The 20,773-nt window shown below is 46.1% G+C and overlaps 2 protein-coding genes across 3 annotated transcripts in view; one reads left to right on the forward strand and one right to left on the reverse strand.

Annotated features, from left to right (window-relative positions):
* The first annotated feature begins 1,913 nt into the window (after positions 1–1,913).
* Positions 1,914–7,000, forward strand: LOC134492114 (zinc finger protein OZF-like). 2 transcript variants are annotated; one of them, XM_063296277.1, is made up of 3 exons: positions 1,914–1,963; positions 3,199–3,439; positions 4,318–7,000. In XM_063296277.1, the coding sequence occupies exons 2-3, from the start codon at positions 3,316–3,318 to the stop codon at positions 5,784–5,786; spliced, it is 1,593 nt and encodes a 530-aa protein (XP_063152347.1). In that variant the 5' UTR covers positions 1,914–1,963; positions 3,199–3,315; the 3' UTR covers positions 5,787–7,000. The 2 variants fall into 2 exon arrangements, with proteins under 2 accessions (XP_063152347.1, XP_063152346.1); XM_063296276.1 differs by lacking the exon at positions 1,914–1,963 and having other exon boundaries at positions 3,112–3,439.
* Positions 7,001–9,370: 2,370 nt separating this feature from the next.
* The window catches only part of LOC134492053 (pregnancy zone protein-like), a 61,672-nt gene continuing 50,269 nt past the window's right edge, over positions 9,371–20,773 (reverse strand). The window contains exons 29-36 of the mRNA XM_063296170.1: positions 20,233–20,459; positions 18,114–18,332; positions 16,596–16,723; positions 14,271–14,361; positions 13,510–13,578; positions 12,343–12,442; positions 12,081–12,122; positions 9,371–9,693 (exon numbers count right to left, since the gene is read on the reverse strand). Of these exons, the coding sequence (XP_063152240.1) occupies positions 9,674–9,693; positions 12,081–12,122; positions 12,343–12,442; positions 13,510–13,578; positions 14,271–14,361; positions 16,596–16,723; positions 18,114–18,332; positions 20,233–20,459 (896 nt within the window). The 3' untranslated portion in view covers positions 9,371–9,673. The remainder of the gene's footprint in view (positions 9,694–12,080; positions 12,123–12,342; positions 12,443–13,509; positions 13,579–14,270; positions 14,362–16,595; positions 16,724–18,113; positions 18,333–20,232; positions 20,460–20,773) is intronic.

A 20,773-nucleotide genomic window follows, 5' to 3' on the forward strand; every position in this document is an offset into this window, starting at 1 on the left:
GGATCTCTTAACCATCCACGTCGGTCCGGGTGGATTGCAGAAGACAGTTTTCCTCCAGACCCTGAAGGGTTAAAGTCACCGAACGCTGGTTCCTAGAGAGCCGCAGGCATGCGAGAGCGGCGGAATGGAAAGGACGCGGCTCCGGCCTCTTCCTGCTTCGCCCGGGGGCGTGGCCAAGCCGCCCGGCGCGCGCTGGCCGGGAGGAAGGTGAGCGGAGTCTTCGCCTTTGCACAAAGGGAAAATGGAGCCCGTGGGACGCGAGGGAAATCAACCGGCGGGGAGAGTGCGCGTGTCAGGGAGAGTGAGAGAGAACGGGATCAACCCCCATTGGCCATGGGGGTGATGGGAGTTGTAGTCCCCCGCCTTTGAAGGCTCCCCGACCCTTTCGCACAGATTAGCCCTGAACCGCTTTTCCGAATGAATTGCAGCTGGCAAGCGCACGGGTGTGCACAGCGGCGTGAGGAATAGGGTTGCTCACACACCTTGCGGGAGGCGACCTGCTTAGGACCCAGGCAACCAGGATCGGGGGGAATGGTAGTTCGGACGCGTCCTTGAGATGCTGGAGTTTGAACCCCAGACCTCCTTGCAAAATGTGACGTTGCCTCTCAGCTACACTCTTTTCCCAAAGGGTTAGGAACTTGGGACAGCTGAAAGTGGCTGGGCTCACTCGTTGTACCTAACCACAATATCCTTTGTTTGTTTTGCCGTAACATATTCTGTGTTTGTGGTTTTTAAATGTCAGCCTTGCGAGGTAGTCCAGACAAGGAGCACACCCAGATGTACTAATCCTACTTCACTGTAAGGTTACATTAGCAGAATCTTGCAAGACTGAAAATCTTTCTCCCCTCCTGTCTTTCTAATCTGAGGGAAACCGAAATGCTTCCTGTGCTTTTCCCCCACCTGTGGACTGAGCTGCCTCTTACCAGCCTAGACTGTGGGCCATTTCCACAGGCCATGACAGTCTATGGCTTAGCATGTGTGAACCCCATCAGTCTATGGCTTAGCATGTGTGAACCCCATCAGTCTATGGCTTAGCATGTGTGAACCACCTATTATCATTATTATTATATTTTATCCCCCCCTTTTAATATACTTATTTATGTATATGGTTTTGTCAGCTCAAGGAGGCGAACATACCTAATCCTCCTGTCTTCTTTCTTCCATGCAACAACAACCCTGTGAGGTGGGTTGGGCTGAGAGAGAGGGACTGGCCCAAAATCAGCCAGCCGGCTTTCACGCCTAATGGTTTACTGGTAACTGCTTTTGAAGCAGGTCACTGGGGTGTCTGCAACATGGATTGGTAATAAGATTTTGGCAGATTCCTTCTAGGTTTGCACTGAAATGCAGGAGATAAACCATAGCTAAGGAATGACTCAGGCTTGAATTTAGATCATAACATTGAGATTTCTATCCTGTTTTTCCTCCAATCCCTCCCCGCCTACATTTTTTCCTTAAAATAATAAGCCTGTGAGGTAGACTTGACTGAGAGGCACTAATTGGTCCTGGTTACCTGTGATCAAGCAGAATTGCCGCACTGGCTCTCCTAGGCTTAGTCCAACATGAACCACCATGTTATGCTGGCTCTTATTAGCTTCATATATCTTCCTTTCCAGTCATTCTATTAATCTCCAGGTTCTACCTCAGCAAAGGTTGTACGAGACCAGCTATATGCAAGGGAGCCGGAGACCCCATTTTGAGGCATATACTGACGTATATTACCATTTTCCATCTTATCGGCAAGAAAAGTACATGGATGTGTCTACCAGCAAGTAGATGTTGCTGGGGGCATAAGATCCTTAAGTCTTGAGTTTAAACCTAACTGTAACCATCTTTTTTTCTCTCTGGAAGAATTTCCTGTATGTTTCTGTCGGCAGTCTGGTGGGATTTTATCCCTTGGTTCTAAGTGTCTGGAGAGTGGACCTGAGTGGTAACAGCCTCTTTAGGTAAAGATCAGCTTCCCTAAGTGAGATTTAATTTTTTTCCTCCCAACTTTTGCATGCATGCATGCATTTATTTATTTGTTTGTTTTGAATTTCATCACTGCCCATCTTACCCAGAGAGCGACTCTGGTGTTTTACAATAAAACTAAAAATAAAGACAGATTAAAATACAGTAAAAACAGGGGAATTAAGGGAACTTGTGATGCCATTTCTACACAGGCATTGGCCTGAGTTACGCTATGGCAAAGGATGAGTTATTTGGTTTTGGCATAATGTGTTGTGTGAATCCTGCAATTGTGTTTGGTTAGCCATGCTTCAGGGGAATGGACTTCACCAACTGGGGTATATTCAGTGAGCATGTTGAAGGGAGCCATGGTTTAGCACAATTTATTCATTTCATTTGATAGATTTATATTCAGCTTAAGGTGAGGTATACGGTACTCCCTCCTCCTGTTTTTTTCTTCCCAGGGTGACAACCCTGTGAGGTATGATGGTCTGAGAAAAAATGGCAGGCCCAAAGTCACCCAGGAGGCTTCCATGGCTGAGCGGGGACCAGAACCTGGGGCTCCTCACTCCTAATCCAGCACCATCCGCACTAGATTACCCTGGCTCTTAAGAGGGTGAACCAAGGCCCTGTCTTCATAAACTCAATAACCTCTATTAATTATCTATGAATCTTCAGCCATCTGGATTTTACCACATTTCATATATTTATTATTTATTTATATGTATTATTTATAATTGTATTGGATTTTAAACTTTGTCTTACAGTAAACTGCCCAGAGTCCCTCCTTGGGGGGAGATGGGCGCTGATAAAATTTGATTAAGTAAATAAATAATCCCACGATTGCCCATTTCAGGAACACTGAACCCAAGAGGAAAAAATAATGGAAGCCCAACTGGAAGAGTCTTATGTAGCCTCCCTCAATCTGCTGCCTCCAGATATTTGGGAGACCGCAACTTCAGGAATTCCCAGACAATATGGCGGATGAGACGAGGCTGTGGTCCCATAAATCTCAGCTAGCCATCCCTTTTGCGATTTGTTGGATTATAACTCCCATTACTCTTAGCAACATGGTGTTGCCTTCTGGTGAGGTTGATGGGCATTGTGGTCCAGCATGGAGGAATACTTCTCTAATTGCATTACACCAGAATTAATGATGGCCAGACTCCCCAACAACGCACCAAACGGATTTGTGTGGCAAGTGTTTTACACAACCTTCATAACAATATTTCTGTTTTGCCTGTTGTTGATTAGGTAGCCATATTTTGAATGGGATCGTAGAGGAGATCACGATGTCCCGAAGAAGATGTGAACAGGCTAGGTGAAAAACCCACGACCTGTTTCCAAAGAATTCTCCATGAGGATGTTCAGATGTCCAGGATGAGTCAAAAGGAAGAGCTGCAGAAGATGCAGGCCAGCACAGTTCTTTTTGACCCAGATAGAGTTAAGAAGGAAGATGAAGCCATGACTTTTGGCCAGACAGAAGATAATGGAGGTGAGAAAAATCCGTAGATGGTCTTAGAGAAGCAAGCAGTGGTTTTTCAATGTGTGAACGAATGGTTGAACTTGCTACGGCACTGAATGAATGGTGGTTATGAACAGTCCTCAGAATCCTGACTGTCCCAGCACCCCCGCGGTCATGTGATCATGATCTGGGCACTTGGCAACCGATTTGTACTTATGACTGACCAGTTGCAGCGACCCGTGGTCATGCGATTGCCATTTTCAACCTTCCCTGCTGGCTTCCTCAGAAAGTAGTGGGGAAGCTGGCAAGGAACGTCACAAGTCACTGGGGTAAGTCTCCCCCACCTGCACACCGCCCCCCACCCCTCTGCGCTTGCGCCAGTCATTCACGTATCCCTGTGTACCTCCCCAATCCTTGCTGTGCCTCTCTCACATCCTCGCACACCTTCCCTAAGCCTCACGCCACCTCTTGCGCACCCCCTCACATCCTCGCACACATTCCCCAACCAATGCCACACCTCTCATGCACCCCCTCACCTCGTGCACCCTCCCCAACCCTCCCTGGCACCCTCATGCACCCTCCCCAACCCTCCCTCGCAGTTTTGTGCACCCTCTCCTGCACTGCTGCACCCCCCTCGCTCCATCCCCCAGCCACAGCTGTCACTTTCTTGCCTGCTGGCCTGGGACTTGCAACTTCCTGCCAGCTTCCCCACTGACATTTGGTTGTGGGAAGCCAGCAGGAAGTTGCCTCTCCCCTAATGGCCATGAGATTCACTTAACAACAGCAACCGGGACTGCAGGAATTGCTTTATGACCACATCGCTTAGCAACAGAATTTCCAGTCCCAGTTGCGGTCATAAGTCGAGGACTACCTGTATTGTTCTTTTAAATCTCTTCTTATTCCTTCAGGCAAGAGTTATGTGTCTGAGGTGAAAGATGAGGACCACCAATGGAAACCTGAGGAAGGAACAGCTGAAGGGAATGTATGCAACAATGTTGGGCAGAGAGAATCTGTGAAAGGCTCCCAAGAACTGTGCAGGCATCAGGATAACTCTCTGGAAAAGACTGCAGCTGAATCCATTTCTTCCCGGGGAAGTGAAATCACAGGCCAGGAGGGACTCTGTGGACAGGAACAGAAGAGTTCGGTATGCAGCAAAGTTCAGGCTGAGGAGGCAATATACCAATGCTTATACTGTAAGAAATCCTTCAATGCCCACTTTAAATTAATTAGGCATCACAGAATCCACACTGGAGAGAAACCATACAAGTGTTTGGATTGCGGCAAGAGCTTTGACCAAAAAGGCAACCTCATTGCGCACGCAAGGATCCACACAGGGGAAAAACCGTTTGTGTGCCCCGACTGTGGGAAAAACTTTAGCCACAAAGGGAGCCTTATTTTGCATGTGAGGACCCACACGGGAGAGAAGCCGTACAAATGCCTAGACTGCGGGAAAAGGTTCAGCAGGTCTGGGTCTCTGAAAGAACACGAGAAAACCCACACCGGCGAGAGACCGTACGCTTGCTTGGACTGCGGGCGAAGTTTCAGGAAGAACTCTGAGCTTGCCACGCATTACAGGTTTCACACGGGAGAGAAGCCGTATAAATGTTCAGGCTGCGAGAAATCCTTCAGTACCAGCTCTAACCTTATTGCTCATCAGAGGACTCACACTGGGGAGAAGCCGTACAAGTGCTCCGACTGCGGGAAAAGGTTCAGCCAGGCTGGAAACCTGAAAGAACATGAGAGGACTCACACCGGAGAGAAGCCGTACAAGTGCCCGGACTGTGGGAAAAGCTTCAGGCAAATTTCTTACTTTATGAAGCACCACCAGACTCATCTGCCAGAGGGGAAAATGCCGATGGAGGAGAAACCGTACAAATGCTCTGATTGTGGGAAAGGCTTTGGAGAGAAAGCAAGCCTTGGTAGACATGAAAGGATTCACACAGGAGAGAAGCCATTTAAATGCTCAGATTGTGGGAAAAGCTTCTGCCTCAAATCGAACCTTGTTGTCCACGTGAGAATCCACACAGGGGAGAAGCCGTACAGATGCTCTGAGTGCGGAAAGAGCTTCAACCAGACTTCAAGTCTTCACAATCACGAGAGAACCCATAAGGGTGAGGAACCTTATAAATGTTTAGAATGTGGGAAAAGCTTCAACAGGCCATCGCAGCTGAAAACGCACGAGAGGATCCACACCGGAGAGAAACCGTTTAAGTGTTCAGAATGCGGGAAAGGCTTTGTTTACAGCCATCACCTCGTTAGACACCAGAGGAATCACACCGAAGAGAAACCTTACATATGCTCAAAGTGTGGAAAGGGGTTTAGTCACAAATCCACCCTTATTAGACATCAGGGGATCCACAGAGAAGGGAAAAAATAGATAGGGCTTTGGCTTTGCATCCAGTGCGTGTGTGAAAACCCATGCAGAAGTCAGAACTACGACCGTAATAGGTCTGAATTGGAAGACAGTCTTTCACACGGGCCAGAGGACCGGACTAGGCAGATGTTTTGTCAGATCCAGGAGGACCCTCCACATGTTCTTCATCGCAGTGGTTAGATACGGACAACCAGGAGAAACCTTGATCTTTGAAGAAGATACCATACCAAGTCCCCTCTTTCCAGCATTCAGGCTCAACAGTACTCTTGAACATGCAGCTGTGGTAGCACCACCCATGTGGAAGAAGGAGGAAGTTGAGCTTGGGAGAAGATCACTGTTTGAAGAAGGACAGAAATCTCCTTGGAGGGGGAGGGATATCCAGAAGTGGGAAAATCCCACCCCCGAAATAGAGAACTAAGCATGCTTGGTGACTATTGGAGAAGGCTGGGGAATTCTGGGAGTTGAAGTCCACACATCTTCAAGTTGCCCAGGTTGAGAAACGCCGGTATAGAGAATTGAGCACAGAGAGAAGATAAAAAGGAGTAAAGGACAACATGCATCAGCACAACTGTTTCGGGTCGCACATGCGTTAGTTTTTCTTTCAAGCCTTGTTTCTTTAATTGTCTTCACTGATACGCTTGTGGGTCTGGGTTTTTTAGCTGTATTCGGAAAATCTATGAAGGAAACCAAACTACCGTTCTAAATCTGTATTTGATCATTCCAGTGAGGGATGACAGTTCCCCCCAACCTTGGAGCGCCTCCTGATGGCCCGACCATGGCTGAGAATTGTGGGCGCTGGGAGTCCACACGTCTGGAAGGTGCCAAGATTGGGGAAGACTGACCTACAGTTCATTCAGAGGGTCCAGCACGATGAATGAAACAGAACAGCTCTTTAAATCAAAGAAGCTGCATTAAGTTGAAGATATTTAGGGTAGTGTGGCGCCTTCTGACTTAGGGCAGCTTTTTCGGGGGCTGGACAATGTCTTAATTATTGTGGTGTCTTTGAGTAGTCTTTCTCAGTTGGCTTGTTTGTGTGGTATGCACAAGCTTTTGGAGGTCTGTGTTTACATGCTTCTGTGTGGTCATCCTTTGTGCATGCTTCTTAATGTGTGGGGGTGAGCATGCATATGCTTCTCCGTATGTGCATGTGCCCAATTCTGTGTGTGTGTTTTATCCAGAGTGCGTATTAAACTTAAATAAAGATTGCATTAAATCATTGGTATGGCCTCTGGGTAATCCAGGAGGCTGTCAAAAGTGAATATAAGAATACTTTAGACCAGTGTTTCTCAACCTTGTCAACTTTAAGATGTGTGGACTTCAACTCAACTTCAACTTCAACATGCTGGCTGGGGAATTCTGGGTGTTGAAGCTCACACATCTTAAAGTTGACAAGGTTGAGAAACCCTGCCTTAGACCAGGTTGAAAAGCCACAGTGGGGTTGGACAAGATCCTTTTCACAATATACTTTGATCTTATTATAGATCGGACCTGGGATTGACTGACTATATGTCATCAAGTCAGTGTGACTCTTAGTGACTACATAGCTAAGATTTTTTTCATGTCCCTGGAGAACCTGGCCCCTCAGATCGTCCAACGGTGCACCCATCAATATGATACTAAGTCCATCACTTGCTGCTGACTGACCTCTACTTCACATTCTTTCCACCTTTACCACCATTATGGACTTCTTAAGGGAGCGGGGTTTGTACATAATGTGTCTGAAGTAGGATAAATTGAGGCTGGTCATTTGTGCTCTGGGTCAATGTGTTTTATGTCATCATGTAAAATAGGCTTTCGCCCCTGAGTTCAGACATTTCCCAATTTCCATGTGTGGTAGGATACCAGTTTTTCCATAAATATCTTTAAACTTGAGAAGGCAACAATCAGATCAGAAGAGAGTTATTTGGTTGCTTGTGGAAGATGGGACTAGATCAAAACACGCTGAGGACTGGTTGAGATGTGCAGTTCCAACTCCGAATTTCCTGTTTAAGATAGTGATGGTGCATGGACTCACTTTTGATTACATGGAAGAAATATGTGCAATCCCACAGTGCAAAAGAAGAGTGGGATTTCTGGGATTAGTGCTAATCCAAAACCAGCTACATGAAACTCTGTTACCTTAACATGCCTCAATTTTGCACAAACTTATCCCGCCAAAATCCTTGCTAAAGAGATGGTGGGTACCTCTGTGAAAATATTAACTCATGCATTTACTTCCCTCCACCACACCCCAAATTTTCTGGCATAGGTAAGCCTGCCCCATTTCTAAGTGGCCCAGTTGGGGTTGGAGCCACTCAGAGCTGGGGCAGGCTTACCTACCCACCACCTTCTTGCCCCTCTTTGATCTCCCCTGGGCCTGTGAGAAAAGGCTGCCAATCAAGTGAAGCTGAAGAAAGCGAAGGCATTCCTAGACAGGCTCCATTTCGTTGGGCTGCTCTAGGGTTTCTGCCTGTGCCAGCAAGAAGAGAGGATTGGGAGTGTGTGTGTCCTTTGACCCCAAGCAAACCTGGACCTCTGGGGTTAACGCTAATCTTCTCTAAGTCTGCCATTAGAGGTGTTTAAGGTACCTTCAAGGAGCCGGTGTGGTACAGAGTTCGAGATGCGAGGCTGGGCTGGGGGAAAGGTTGCTTGTCCCAAAGTCACCCAGTGAGATTCAATGATTGAGGCTGGATTTGAACCTGGATCTTGCCATAGGATCCAGAAACTGCAGTGGGCCAATACAGTCTTTGAAGTTAACCTGCAAAATTTGATTTGCCTTTTCTGTGCAAACGGTTCTTAACCGTGGAGGAAGTTAAAAAGTGATTACCGGTAAGAGCGGGATAATGAACTTATTGCCCTCCAGAGGCTTTGGTCGACAGTTCTTATACCCCCATGCCACACCCCCAATGTACACACTGTGATTGGTGGACAGGAATTAAGGAGCCCAAAATGTAAGCAAGACACCAGGTTGCCGATCTGTTGAAATAGAGATGCCATGCTTTTTTCTCTCCCACAGAACCTAGTAGGACAGCATGCTAAGCTGGACCCAACCAACCTTGGGTTTTCCTCCACTTAGACCAGGGTTTCTCAACCTTGGCAATTTTGAGATGTGGGGGCTTCAACTCCCCGACTTCCCCAGCAGCATGCTTTAAGATGAGTGGACTTCAACCCCTGATGAAGTTGCTGGGTGGGGAAGGCTGGCTGGGAGTTGAAATCCCCACATCTCAAAGCTGCCAACGCTGAGAAAAATTGGTTTAGATTGCTGCTAAGTAATCAGAACGGCTTGCTTACAAGTTCTTGGGTAATCTGTAAGGAGAGCACTGGGAAACTATCCAGGTGATCTACTTTCTGTGACTCAGCTTGGTCTCCCACTTCCTGTGCTTTTGCTCAATCAGGACCTGCAGTCTTGGGCTTTTGACTAGGTAAGGACCACCTGGAACAAACCGGATTTTAAAGACCAGTCAAATCACCTCCTGCTGGAATCAGACTCGGTTTGAGCAATCTCCCCCAGTCTTGGAACCTCTGGAGGTGTTACATTTTCACTCTTAATATCCGCAGCAAGCATGCTTCCACTGGGGAAACCCAAGTTAGAGATGAACTACAGCTGATGGAATCCAAAAATGTATTTATTTATTTGTTCGTTTCAACCCCCAGAGGAGACAATAGCAAATGCCAGATGTTTCTTTTTCCAGACCCAAAAAGAGAGGAGGTGAAGCCAGTGGTGTGACTCACATTCCTTAGGGCTCATAAAGCTGTAGACAAGGCACTCAGAGGGTTCTTAAGTGGCAAAGTGCACCAGATTTTCTTCCCGGGGTTTTTGGGTCGCTGTCTTCTGGCTGTGCTTTCTCGTCAGGATAGGCAAGAAAGCAGCAGTGGGACTGACTCGGGATGGCGGAGGAGGATTTTGTTCTTCACACGTTCCCATGCTTAGCTGCGGGAGAGAGAAGGCCGTCGAAGATCCATAAGCCAAGCATTCAACCAAAGGTGGACAAAGAAACAGGGGTGTTGGGCCTCTTCCCCACTTGCTTCTCCTTTTAGGGTGATTTATAATTTAAGGTGAATTTCACATCCTGTGTAAGAGGGAGCTGTTGAACTACTTCTTGCTGTGCCATTTAAACAGATTGGATGGCAGTGGCTATAGTTAAGCCTTCCCCAAACATGTCCTCTCCAGATGTGTTGGACAAAAACTTCATCCTCAGCTAGCTTTGCATATTAGGGGAGTTGAAGTCCAACACGTTTGGGCGCCAGCAGGTTGTTGCAATTGCAGAAAGGAGATGAATTAGCCCTTTCCGGTTCCAATATTTGAGATTATACATTGCACTAGGACCTGATTTGTTTTAACTGTAGCTCTTGAATAAATTACAGAGCCTAGCCTCACCTATTAATGTCAATTAGGAACAATAATTTATAAACCCAACGCACTAAGCCATATTCAAAGAAACTACACTGGCTTAGAGCATTACGTGAAGTCAACCTAACCTACATACTTTTCTGAACTCCTTTTGAAGCACAGTCATCAAGGACTGGAAACCCTTTATGGACTTTTTGCATAAGAAAGAAAATGATTTGGTGAGTTTTGGTTTTGACGAGGAAGAATAAGTTATAGAAAGAAGGGAATTATGAGGAAATCTTAGAGAGGTTTGATTAGAATTGTGTATATAACTGCCGAGAGGAAGATCAGAAGCTGCTACTTTATGTTTGTTTATTTTCATGTTTTCTGTTCTTTTTTCTACTTTTCTCTCTGTCTTTTGTCTTTCTCTTTTTCACATTTCCTTTACTGTGTTTTTTTCTTTTTTTGAATGTATTATCTATGTAAAATCTTTTAATAAAAACTATTTAAAAACTCCTTTTGAAGTAATGGATTTCAAAGAGGCAAACGATCCTTAAGGCAGTGTTTCTCAACCGTGACAACTTTAAGACGGGTGGACTTCAACTCCCAGAATTCCCCAGCCAACAATACTGGCTGGGGAATTCTGGGAGTTGAAGTCCACCCATCTTAAAGTTGCTGAGGTTGACAAATACTGATCTAAGGAATCGGCTCTTCAGGTTATAAACTTCGCCAGTGGAAACTCTCCCATCTGCAGAAGAAGTCCTTTTGAAGATTTCCCTGGTGACAGAGGTTAGGGCCCTCTCTTGCGTTGCTGCCAGGGAATCCATTCCTTCAGTTGGGTTCGGCCTCCACTCTCATCAGAGAAGATGTTTCTCTTTCCCTAGCCTTGTAATTATCTTAGTTTCAATTTCAGAGTCAATTTTAATGCATAGCTTTTAAAACTTGGTTGCTTCATTTCTGTGTTCCAAATTTTGTCAGCTGCCTTGATTACTTGCCAGAATAGAAAAGTGGGGTAAGAACCAAATCAGGCCAAATCTTAGTCCAGCCTTGACAACCAACCAAATATCTGTGAGGAGATGGAGACCCCGCTCTTTGGCTATATGCTGATATTTGAGGGTACCTGGGCCCCTCCTGATCCAGTCATTTTGAGAGGGCCTACCGGGTGTCCCCCCTTCTTGTGAGGTTCATAGGGTAATGGGCCTTCTCAGTATTGGTTCCCATTTGATAGGACACTCTCCGCCCAAGTAAGGATGGCCCCTACTCTACAAATACGTTCCAGTGGGCTTTAGATTCGATGAATGGCACTCTGATCATCTATCATCAATCTCTGTCTATAACATTTATACATCCACCCAAGTCAAACCATGTGATTCTGGGTAGTGTACAAAAACTTTAAACAGAAATAACACATACCACTAAACTTAATAATTAAATGGTGATCAGGACTAAAATATATTGTATCAACTGCCCTTCTAAAAGCCTGCAGGCTTTTTAGTCATTGATTTCCATTATTTATATATGTTTAAACTGCTTTTTGTTTCTGTACTTGGCTGTACCTTGCCCAGAGTTTGCAAGGATTGGGGTGGGCTATAAATATTGTAAAATAAATTGTTAAGACACCCACACAGAATCTTCAAGACGGATAGCCCTTAACAGACCAACCCTCCGGGAATGTAATGAATCTATCCAATCCCCTTTTAAAGCCATTAATAACCATCATCATGTCTTGCATGTAGAGATGGATCTAAAGATATATAGATACATATTTATCAATCACTCATGGAGATAAATCCTATTAAAGGCATAATGAATGGTTTGGAAATGTGGCGTATTAAACGCATTCATCAAACAGGAGTGTAAAGCCAAAGACAGCTTTTTGGAATAATGTTCTATTCAGTAGGGGGAAAAATGGAAATTGGACCTGTATAGAACTTCCCTACTCATAGTGAAAAGCGAGCGTAAGGAAGACAAAAGGAGTCATACTCTACCTGTACTGCAGGGGGCGCTATATTCAACCACCGCTGATTCATCTGGAAATGCAAAGGAAACAATGGTTAATGCCAACTCTGCTTTCCCCAACATCCTGAAGGGAGACTACTGGTTCTTTTACCACTTCTTCAGGATTTGGCTTTGGAGTACTTATGAAGAAAGAAGGTCTTTCCTTGGGGGGGTGGGGTGTTGGCTGTGATGTGCGACAGAATTAAGAACCAACAGCTGCATATTCTGAGCTGGCCCAGAGCTCCTTCTTACCTTCGTAATAGTCATACACCTCCACAAATGCAGGCTTCAGATTCTGGATATTGATGCTCCGTTCCACCGAGAAAGAGAGATGCTGGGTGACATTGGTCAGCTGCAGACAAGCAGTCCACATTATTTGAGGTTTGTTTAGGTAAGATCAGTCTGCACATTCCCAGGTAATTGCCCCTTGTCCCTTTGCAATACGCACACAATGCACACACACACACATACATACAGGTAGTCCTCGACTTATGACCTTTCGTTTAGCAACCGTTCAAAATTACAACACCGCTGAACGAAGGGACTTATAACCAGTCCTCACATTTACGACCGTTGCAGTGTCCCTGCAGCTACATGATCAAAATTTGGGTGCTTGGCAACCGGTATGTATTTACAATGGTCGCAGCATCCCAGGGTCACATGATGTTATTTGAAACCTTCCTAGCCAGCTTCCAACAAGCAAAGTCAATGGGGGAAGCCAGATTTGCTTAACAACCATGTGATTCACTTAATGGTGAGGTGATTTGCTTAACGACTGTGGCAAAAAGGTCATACAATCAGGCGTGACTCACTTAACAACTGCCTCACTTAGCAATGGAAGCGCTGGTCCCAGTTGTGGATATAAGCTCTGTGTGTGTGTGACTTAGATAAGGTATTTTATGTCCATAAGCTACAGAAAGATGAAGGGCTGTTTGTAGCAAGTGAAGAAATGTGATGGCGTTCATAGGCATGCCCCAAGATTTACAAAATGATTGTTTCCTTTTCCTGGCTCCTCATTTCCCTCTGTTCTAGCTCCAAGTCTTCCATGTGTAGCTACCAGAAAAAAAAGGCTCACTGAAATAGGTTGAAAAAGGTCGAAATGTTGAATCCCACTAGGCATCCGGTGAGAGGCAGGGCCTATGTCAGGATCCTCCAGATATGTTGGACTAGTCCCACAAAGCCTGACCAAGGGGGATGATACATCTGGACGGCACCAGGTGGCTTGCCATATTCCACCTTTTCCCAAATACTTGAGCGGAGTGCTTCCCCTTCCCTTTGTCTATGACTGTCTGCCTTCTTGACATACCAGTGTTTTCACGATCCACAGGAAAATCAGGAGGGCAAACCCCCAGCTCCCTTCCTCTCTTTGCTGGCCTTTCGATAGCTCCCCCACTCCCTCATTTTGGCTTCTGCACTCACCTTCTCCAAATACAGCACAACGCTACTGGCAGCTATATCTGTTCGTTTAATTAGATCCTGCTTTTCCAGCTGGAGAAGACAAAATAGAGATTTCTTCATTATTGTGGGTCAGTGGCACCCATCAGCCAGTTGCCACCCGAAACCTTGGGAGGAGAACCTGGCTGTGATCCTGAAGGGCACACCGGAGAGGTGAAACGCCCTTGACCAGGAGTGGACCTCCCTGGATCATGAGCACGTTTCATCAGCCTTCCCAGGTGGACCAGACAGGAAACACGACCAGATGAGCTAATTCTACTTTATTGTAAGACAGACCTTGCAAGTCTGAAAGTACAAATCTCCTACCATCCCTTTCTACCACCAGGGTAATCAAGGCAGATCCTTTTTAAGTTTCTTTCTCTTCCCGTTATGCAACTGTGGCCTCCTCCCTCTTTTATCTGATTGTTCCCACAGCAGCATCTCTTCCCCTCGTCCCTCAAGGTCATTCCCACAAGCCATTACACATTTGCAATTTAGGAAAGTATGCCGTGGTCGTCCTCACAAAATGGCTGCCATGGTGGGCCTGGCCCATCGTGAAACACTCCAACTGGGGCTTATTTCCACTTCTTCTCCCACCCAGAAAGCCTCTGTTTCAACATCTCGGACAGAAATCTTGGAGGGTCAGTTATTACGGCAAAATTCAGCTGGGCAGCCCATGGTTCCATCGTCAGGAGAAATGAATGGTTATTTGGGGAACAGGCCCCATATAAAAACTGGGCCATTACCTTTTTTACAGACAGCTTATTTGGTGCAAATCCAGAGATCATCTTAACGTTAATAATCACCATGTTGGAGACCAGGCGCTTGCCAGTGTAACTGGACAAATGAGAGGGAAAGGAAACAAGGTGAGCCCCGGTTGGGGTAGGAGTGGGGTTTTTAACTCCCGATCCCACAACCACCCATTTGATTGCTGCGTAGAAGACCCACTTCTACTCTCTGAGTGGAACACAAAGTTTGTTCAGCTGGGTTCTTGGTGTTCTCTGAACTTGGTGTTTTCCTGTGGACGTCTCATTACCAAGCTAAGTAACATCATCGGTGCAGAGGGGAGGTGAGTTCGCTGGTGGTCTCTATGTGGTGGCTTGCCCTGCCACCAGTCTCGGTGGGATGGTGGCTACCTCTCTGATGGTTCCTTTATTTTACTGTTTCCTGCTTATCTAGGTGTTAGCTGCTGGAGGGTGAGTATTCTTGCTGCTTGCTTCCTAGGCTTTCGATTGTATCTTTTAAATGGTATGTAAATTGGATTTGTCTCTATGTCTTATTTTTTATTTTTTATAAAGCTTTATTGATTTTCAAAGTAAAGATAAAATATAAAATAAAAATATGGAAAAGTTAGAATATAGAATTAAAGGAAAAAGAAAAAAACCATGAAAGTGCAAATAGACAGAAAACAGAAACAGAAAGTGACTTCCGACTTTCTCCAATACAGATATAGATAAGTTTACAGATAAAATCTCTCACCATTAATTAAACCTTAGTAACATTATTTCTATCAAAACAAACCAATCAGTAAAACCCCAAATCAAAACTTCATTTTTTTCTGACACAAGCAAGTAATCTAAAAATGGTTGCCAAGTGCTGTTAACTTAGCCATTTGGGCCAAGTCCATCGGTTTAATAATCCAGTCTTCCACTGAAGGTATTTGTAAATCCTTCCATAGGATTTTTCTCTATGTGTCTACGGGTAGTCCTCACTTAACAACCACAATAGGGACCGGAAAACAGGTTGTTAAGCGGTGTGGTCATTAAGTGTTAAGTGAGTCACATGACCGGACCCGATTTTACGACCATTTTTACAATGGTCGTTAAGTGATTAGCTTCCCCAGTGGATGTTTTTTGCCGGAAACTGGCAAAAAAGGTTGTAAGTCATGATCATGTGACCACAGGACACTGCAACTGGTCATAAATGTGACCCAGCTGCCAAGTGCCCAAGTTGCGATCATGTGACTGCAGGGGTGGTGCGACATTTTGCGACAGTTGTGAGTGTGAGTACTGGTGGCAAGCCACTTTTTCTGAGGCTGTCATAACTTTGGACTGTCGTTAAATGAACAGTTGTTAAGTGAGGACTAACTGTATTGATGGTTGATTTGTTTGAAGGCCAATGGGTCTGATGTGACTCCACCACTTAGCCTCTATTTTGGCCACCAAAAGGTTGTCCTCCCTGCATTATAGGTTGATTGGGGCTCAGAGTCCAGGTCTATCCAGATGAGGTTGCAGTGGCAGTGTTCAAATGACGTCACTGTCCTCTGCTCCCCAGACACTTGACTTAGCCTTGGGTGCTGGCCACACAGAGTCATGGGTTGCTCTCTGAATCCTCCCCATCTCCACGAAGACAGCTGGGAGGGTGTCATTTTCTGAAGCACCAGAAATATCTGCAGTGGCACAATGTGATTGCTGCAACTACAGACAATGTGGTGGGACTTCCGGACTGCCGCCCCTACTGCAAGCTACGGGAGGTAAGGCATAAGGCAGGGCGCCTCATGAAGCCCTGTTTTCATGGGCCACCTAGGACTGCATCCTTATCTCAGAAAGAAGAATGGACGGTTAACCAGTAAGCAGTTCACGTGACGCAGTTGACTCGATGCGGCTAGCCCCAAGCAGTGCTGAAGATGTTTCAATCTACAACTCCCTCCCTCTGAATTTCAGTAATTGTCAGGGTGATTGAATGAGTTAAGGTGTTTGCGCAGCACACTAGGCCCTTCCTTCACCCAGTTAAGCATATCATGCAAACAGCGGCTGGATTCACACAACTTCCCTAAACCCTCATTCAGAAAACGCACTTGTTTTGTTCATATGGCATGCTATTCCAAATAAGTAAGCCATATCATAGCTTGATGGTTCACACTGCGTGCTAACTAAGTTCCCGCGATACCCGGAATCACAAACTAATCAAACTTATTTTAGGTTAGCCTAGCAAGAGGTGTGAATCCAACCAAGACCCGCTGAGAGCAGGACATGGTTCTTCAGTCCCTAAGGTCATCATCTCCTCCTTCATGGCACCCCGGGAGGGGAGCCAGAACCCCTTCAGCTGTGACATAATGAAGAGAGAAGTACCTGACGTTTATTGCAATGTCGTATTCTTTGTGGGTCTTGGGTCCAACGCATGTTTCGGGAATTGTGCTGACGCTCAATGAGAATGGTTCATCCTCTGGGGCTGGGTGCACATTGTACCGCAAGGTGGTCTGAGGAGGAAAAGTTTCGTGGATGAGTCATCTTTGCTGATGCCTCTGTTGGGGAGTTAGCCAGTCCAGGCAATGCAGATTTTCCACTGCTCTCAGGGAAAGCTGGGACCAGACCATACCACCTGGATTAATTGTGCCATCATGTCCTAGTTCCACACTGCTCAGCCTTCTCCAGTCTGATGTCCTGTAGATGTGTTGGGCTTCAGCTTCCAATATTTCCAGCCAAGTTTGTCAATAGGAGCTGAATTTCAACACTTCTGGAGCGCACCAGATGGGAGAAAACTGCCATAGTTCTTTCTCTCTATTGAAAGATGCTTTCGTCTTGCAAACCAACCAGAGGAGCAGATGCGTGTCCAGAGTAGAAGAACACAGGAAAACAACCTGAGAGCATGACCCTGAACTCAGTACTATCTCCTGATTAGCAGCAGCTCTTCAGGGTTACCCTGTCAGTTTAGAAATGCAAGGACGAAATCTTGGGCCTTCTCACCAAAGCAAGGGCTAGATGTTTCTCCTCTCCATCTCCTTTGCTCACCACCCTTCTCCTGGTCTAAGCTGTTCCAAGACTTTCTCCTTACTGGACCATGTTTCTCTATGGCTCCTCTTTCTCTGCACTTCAGAGTCTGAAGTGGGAAGAGGGGGCTGTGTCCGCTGGCCAGAGAGAGGAACTCTCTTCCCACTTCAGACTCTGAAGTGCAGAGAAAGAGTCCACGTCCTGCTCACTCAAATGGTTAGGAGAGCCTCCTAAAGTAGCAGAGATGGCTTCCTACAGTTTGAAGGGACTGATGTAACACCCATTATCTTCTCAGAAGGGGAGAGCTACTTGCTGGCTACAAACTGGGATCATCTTTGGAGGCTCTCGTCCAAGTTCCTCCACCATCTGCTCTAAGTCAGGCGTCTAGCAGAGACGGCTGAGCCTTCTCTGTAGGGCAGCATGTGTGTAATTCGCTCCTCGGAGAGGCCCACCTGGTGCCAACCTTGTTATCTTTTTGCAGACAGGTGAAGCTTTAAAAAAATCCCCAATATTTTCAATGTCCTTTGATTTATGAATGAACTTATAGATCTCTCCCCAACAAACAAGATCTACGCTGCTGGATTTTATATTTTATATCTATTTTATTTTTATAGAGTTATTTTATATTGTAATTTATGTGTTTTAATTCTGACTGTGAACCGCCCCTTTTCAGGAGAGATGGGCGGTGATAGAAATTTGAAATATAAATAAATAAATAAAATAAACATTGTGCGTTCCATTTTGTTTTTGTGGAGAAACCTGGGAGTCACGCTCACAGGCAGTGTGAAGAAAGAAAATAGTTTAATTAACCCACAGAAGCGATCACCCTGCACCCCTGTAATTGCTCTTTTCTCCCCCAAGGGTCCCTAGGAGCCTCACCTGCAGGTAGATGCAACTTTCCCCAGTCAGGTCGGCAGTGTACTCCCCAGGCACACTGGGCAGGGCATGGCACTGAAGCAGAAGGCTGTTGGTGTTGTCTACATGGAATTGCTTCAAATCGTTCCCACCAGACTTCAAGGTCACTATGGCGCCTGCTTTGTCCTTGGAGAAAATCTCAGCCGCATACAAGGAGAGGGCCTGGAGGGCCACCACGGTGTCCTGCAAGAAGAGATTGGGGTGAGGATGATTTCTTCCCCAAGAACGCAAACTTCACACCCTGGTCCCCAAGTCACTCTTATGTAGGAAGCCAGAAGAGAGTCTCAATGTTTACTTCACATCATGAATCCATGAGAGGATGAGAAAGGAATGGCACAGTGCAGGTGTTGATGCCAGGTTAAACTTTCTGAGGAACAGCTGTGGAAAAGTGGTTGGTTGTTACAGAGTAGAGAACTCATACAAATAGCGAAGTTTGATGGAAACATGAAGCTTGAGAAAATCTGCATATTTACTTCTACAGGTAGTCCTCGACTTACAACCATTCATTTAACAACCGTTTGAAGTTACTACAGGTAGTCCTCAACTTACGACCATTCATTTAACAACCGTTTGAAGTTACTACGGTGCTGAAAAAAGTGACTTACGACCAGTCCTTGCACTTATGACCATCACAGCGTTCCCCACAGTCATGTGATGAACACTTGGCAACTGGCATGCATTTATGATGGTTTCAGTGTCCTAGGGTCACATTGTCAGATCCCCTGATCAAAGGTTTCACAGAAACCCTTATCAGGGCATCTCCCATCATGTCATTCTCAAAGGTTGCAGGGTGTGTGAAGTGGGAGTGTAAAGTGGTTTATTATGGCTATGGAGCGCATCAAGGACGCAAGGCTGAGATACGACAGGAATACCATCTGGATGGGAGGGGGAGTGACATGCTTCGTGGGAAAGGGGACTAGCTAAGGGAATGTCGTTTAAAGTAGGTTTTGGCAGGAAGTCTTTATTCGCAGCTTGCCTCCTGTACCGTTCATTACACTTCATCAAAACAGTTGAAAGAAATCCAGTTCCTTGACTGTGTGTGTGTGAACGCTTGAATGAGCAGGTGCCGACACACATGATCACCATTTGTGACCTTCCCAGGGGGCTTCCGACAAGCAAAGTGAATGGAGGAAGCCAGATTTACTTAATGATGTGATTTGCTTAATGACCACAGCAAAAAGGTCATAAAATAAAAACACTTAATGACTGCATTGCTTAGTGATGGAAGTTCCAGTCCCAATTGTGGTCATAAGTTGAAGACTACCTGTCTTCAACTGGGCTGCCCATGAAGATGGACAGCACTTGCAAAGTGCTTGGCCACTGTTGTTGTTGGCAAACAATCTCTGGAAGTGGCAGAGCTGGACTATTTTACAATAGCAAGTTTTCACTTTTATTTACTTCCTTATCTGTACACTTTTTTCCTGCCTTTTCTTCTGGAAGGCAACAAAAATGACCCTGCAGGATTGGTTGGACTGAAAGACAGTGGCCGACCCAAAGTCACCCAATGAACTCTGGGTTATGTGGGGACCTCAGTCCAGTCTAACACTTTAACCATGATACCTCCCAGTTACCTGAATAAACTGTGCGTAGTGTTTTCCTGGCACAGAACTTTCTGCTTATCCAAGATAATTGGATAATTGGCAGTATCACCCCGATTCCTGACTTTCCAGTTCCTAAAGCCAGGCTTGGGTTTGACTGGGCCTTGAGAAACGTGTCCTCTGTGGAGCCTCCTTCAGCATCACAGGCTTTTTAGGTCTAACCAGCTGTGGTGGTATTGCTCCAATCCAGCTTGGCCCATGCCGAATGGGAAATGGAAAGGCTACCTAAGTCCATCAGATTCACACAGCTTGATCGCTGGCTTGAAAAACATTTGCAATGGCGTTATCAGCAGTGGGCCAAGGGAGAGCCATTCTGTCCAAGGATGCCAGTTGCTGACCCAGCCCTGCTCTGCAATGGCTCTTGTATTGGTGTGATTTTGCGGCCATGCTTACAGACCACCAGTCTGACAAAAGACCTCTTCTCCCAACCCACAGGACCACCCACCGCTTCCAACATATTGAGCCCAAAGAAGGGGGCCACCAACCTGTGTTGAAGAAAATCCTCCATTGGGATTCTGTTGCTTGGCCAGCCATCTCACCATCTTGGGTATGGCCGGATCTTCCCGGAACGATTCTGGAGACTTCTTCATGGAAGCAAGGAGCACGTAGCCGGTCATTTCCACCTCTGCCGAGGGAGCGCGAGGCTGGTAGTATGGAAGGTGGGGTTTCTCCTCTCGCTTCACAGGCCTCTCCCAGTGAATGGAGCCATCTTCTTCAGGGCCAGAAAGAAATAAAGGTTCAGCACATCCAAGCACTGTTCAAAGCATCTCTGCCCACCGAGTCTGAATTCCTTTTCTCTCTGAACATTGTTTCTTTCTATCTTGTTGGGGTGGGGGTCACGTCACTTCCTTGACAGAAAACTGCACTTACTTTGGATCTTCCCCCTCTGCTGAGTTGAACTGCTCTCTGCCCATCCTTAAGCTGGTGTGAAGCTAGACCAGCATGAACTTGGTTGCCCCCCTTGCTGACCCCTCTCCTGCCTTGTTTGCCCCTCTTCCTAGATGTTGCAGTCTCCGGACCTCCCGC

The sequence above is a fragment of the Candoia aspera genome, chromosome 2, assembly GCF_035149785.1.
Source record: "Candoia aspera isolate rCanAsp1 chromosome 2, rCanAsp1.hap2, whole genome shotgun sequence".
In the NCBI taxonomy this organism is placed as follows: domain Eukaryota; kingdom Metazoa; phylum Chordata; class Lepidosauria; order Squamata; family Boidae; genus Candoia; species Candoia aspera.

Coding starts and splice junctions, on each gene's coding strand:
- LOC134492114 (XM_063296277.1), top strand. CDS start 3,316: ATGTCCAGGATGAGTCAAAAGGAAGAGCTGCAGAAGATGCAGGCCAGC. Junction 3,440..4,317: donor CCAGACAGAAGATAATGGAG/GTGAGAAAAATC, acceptor TTATTCCTTCAG/GCAAGAGTTATGTGTCTGAG.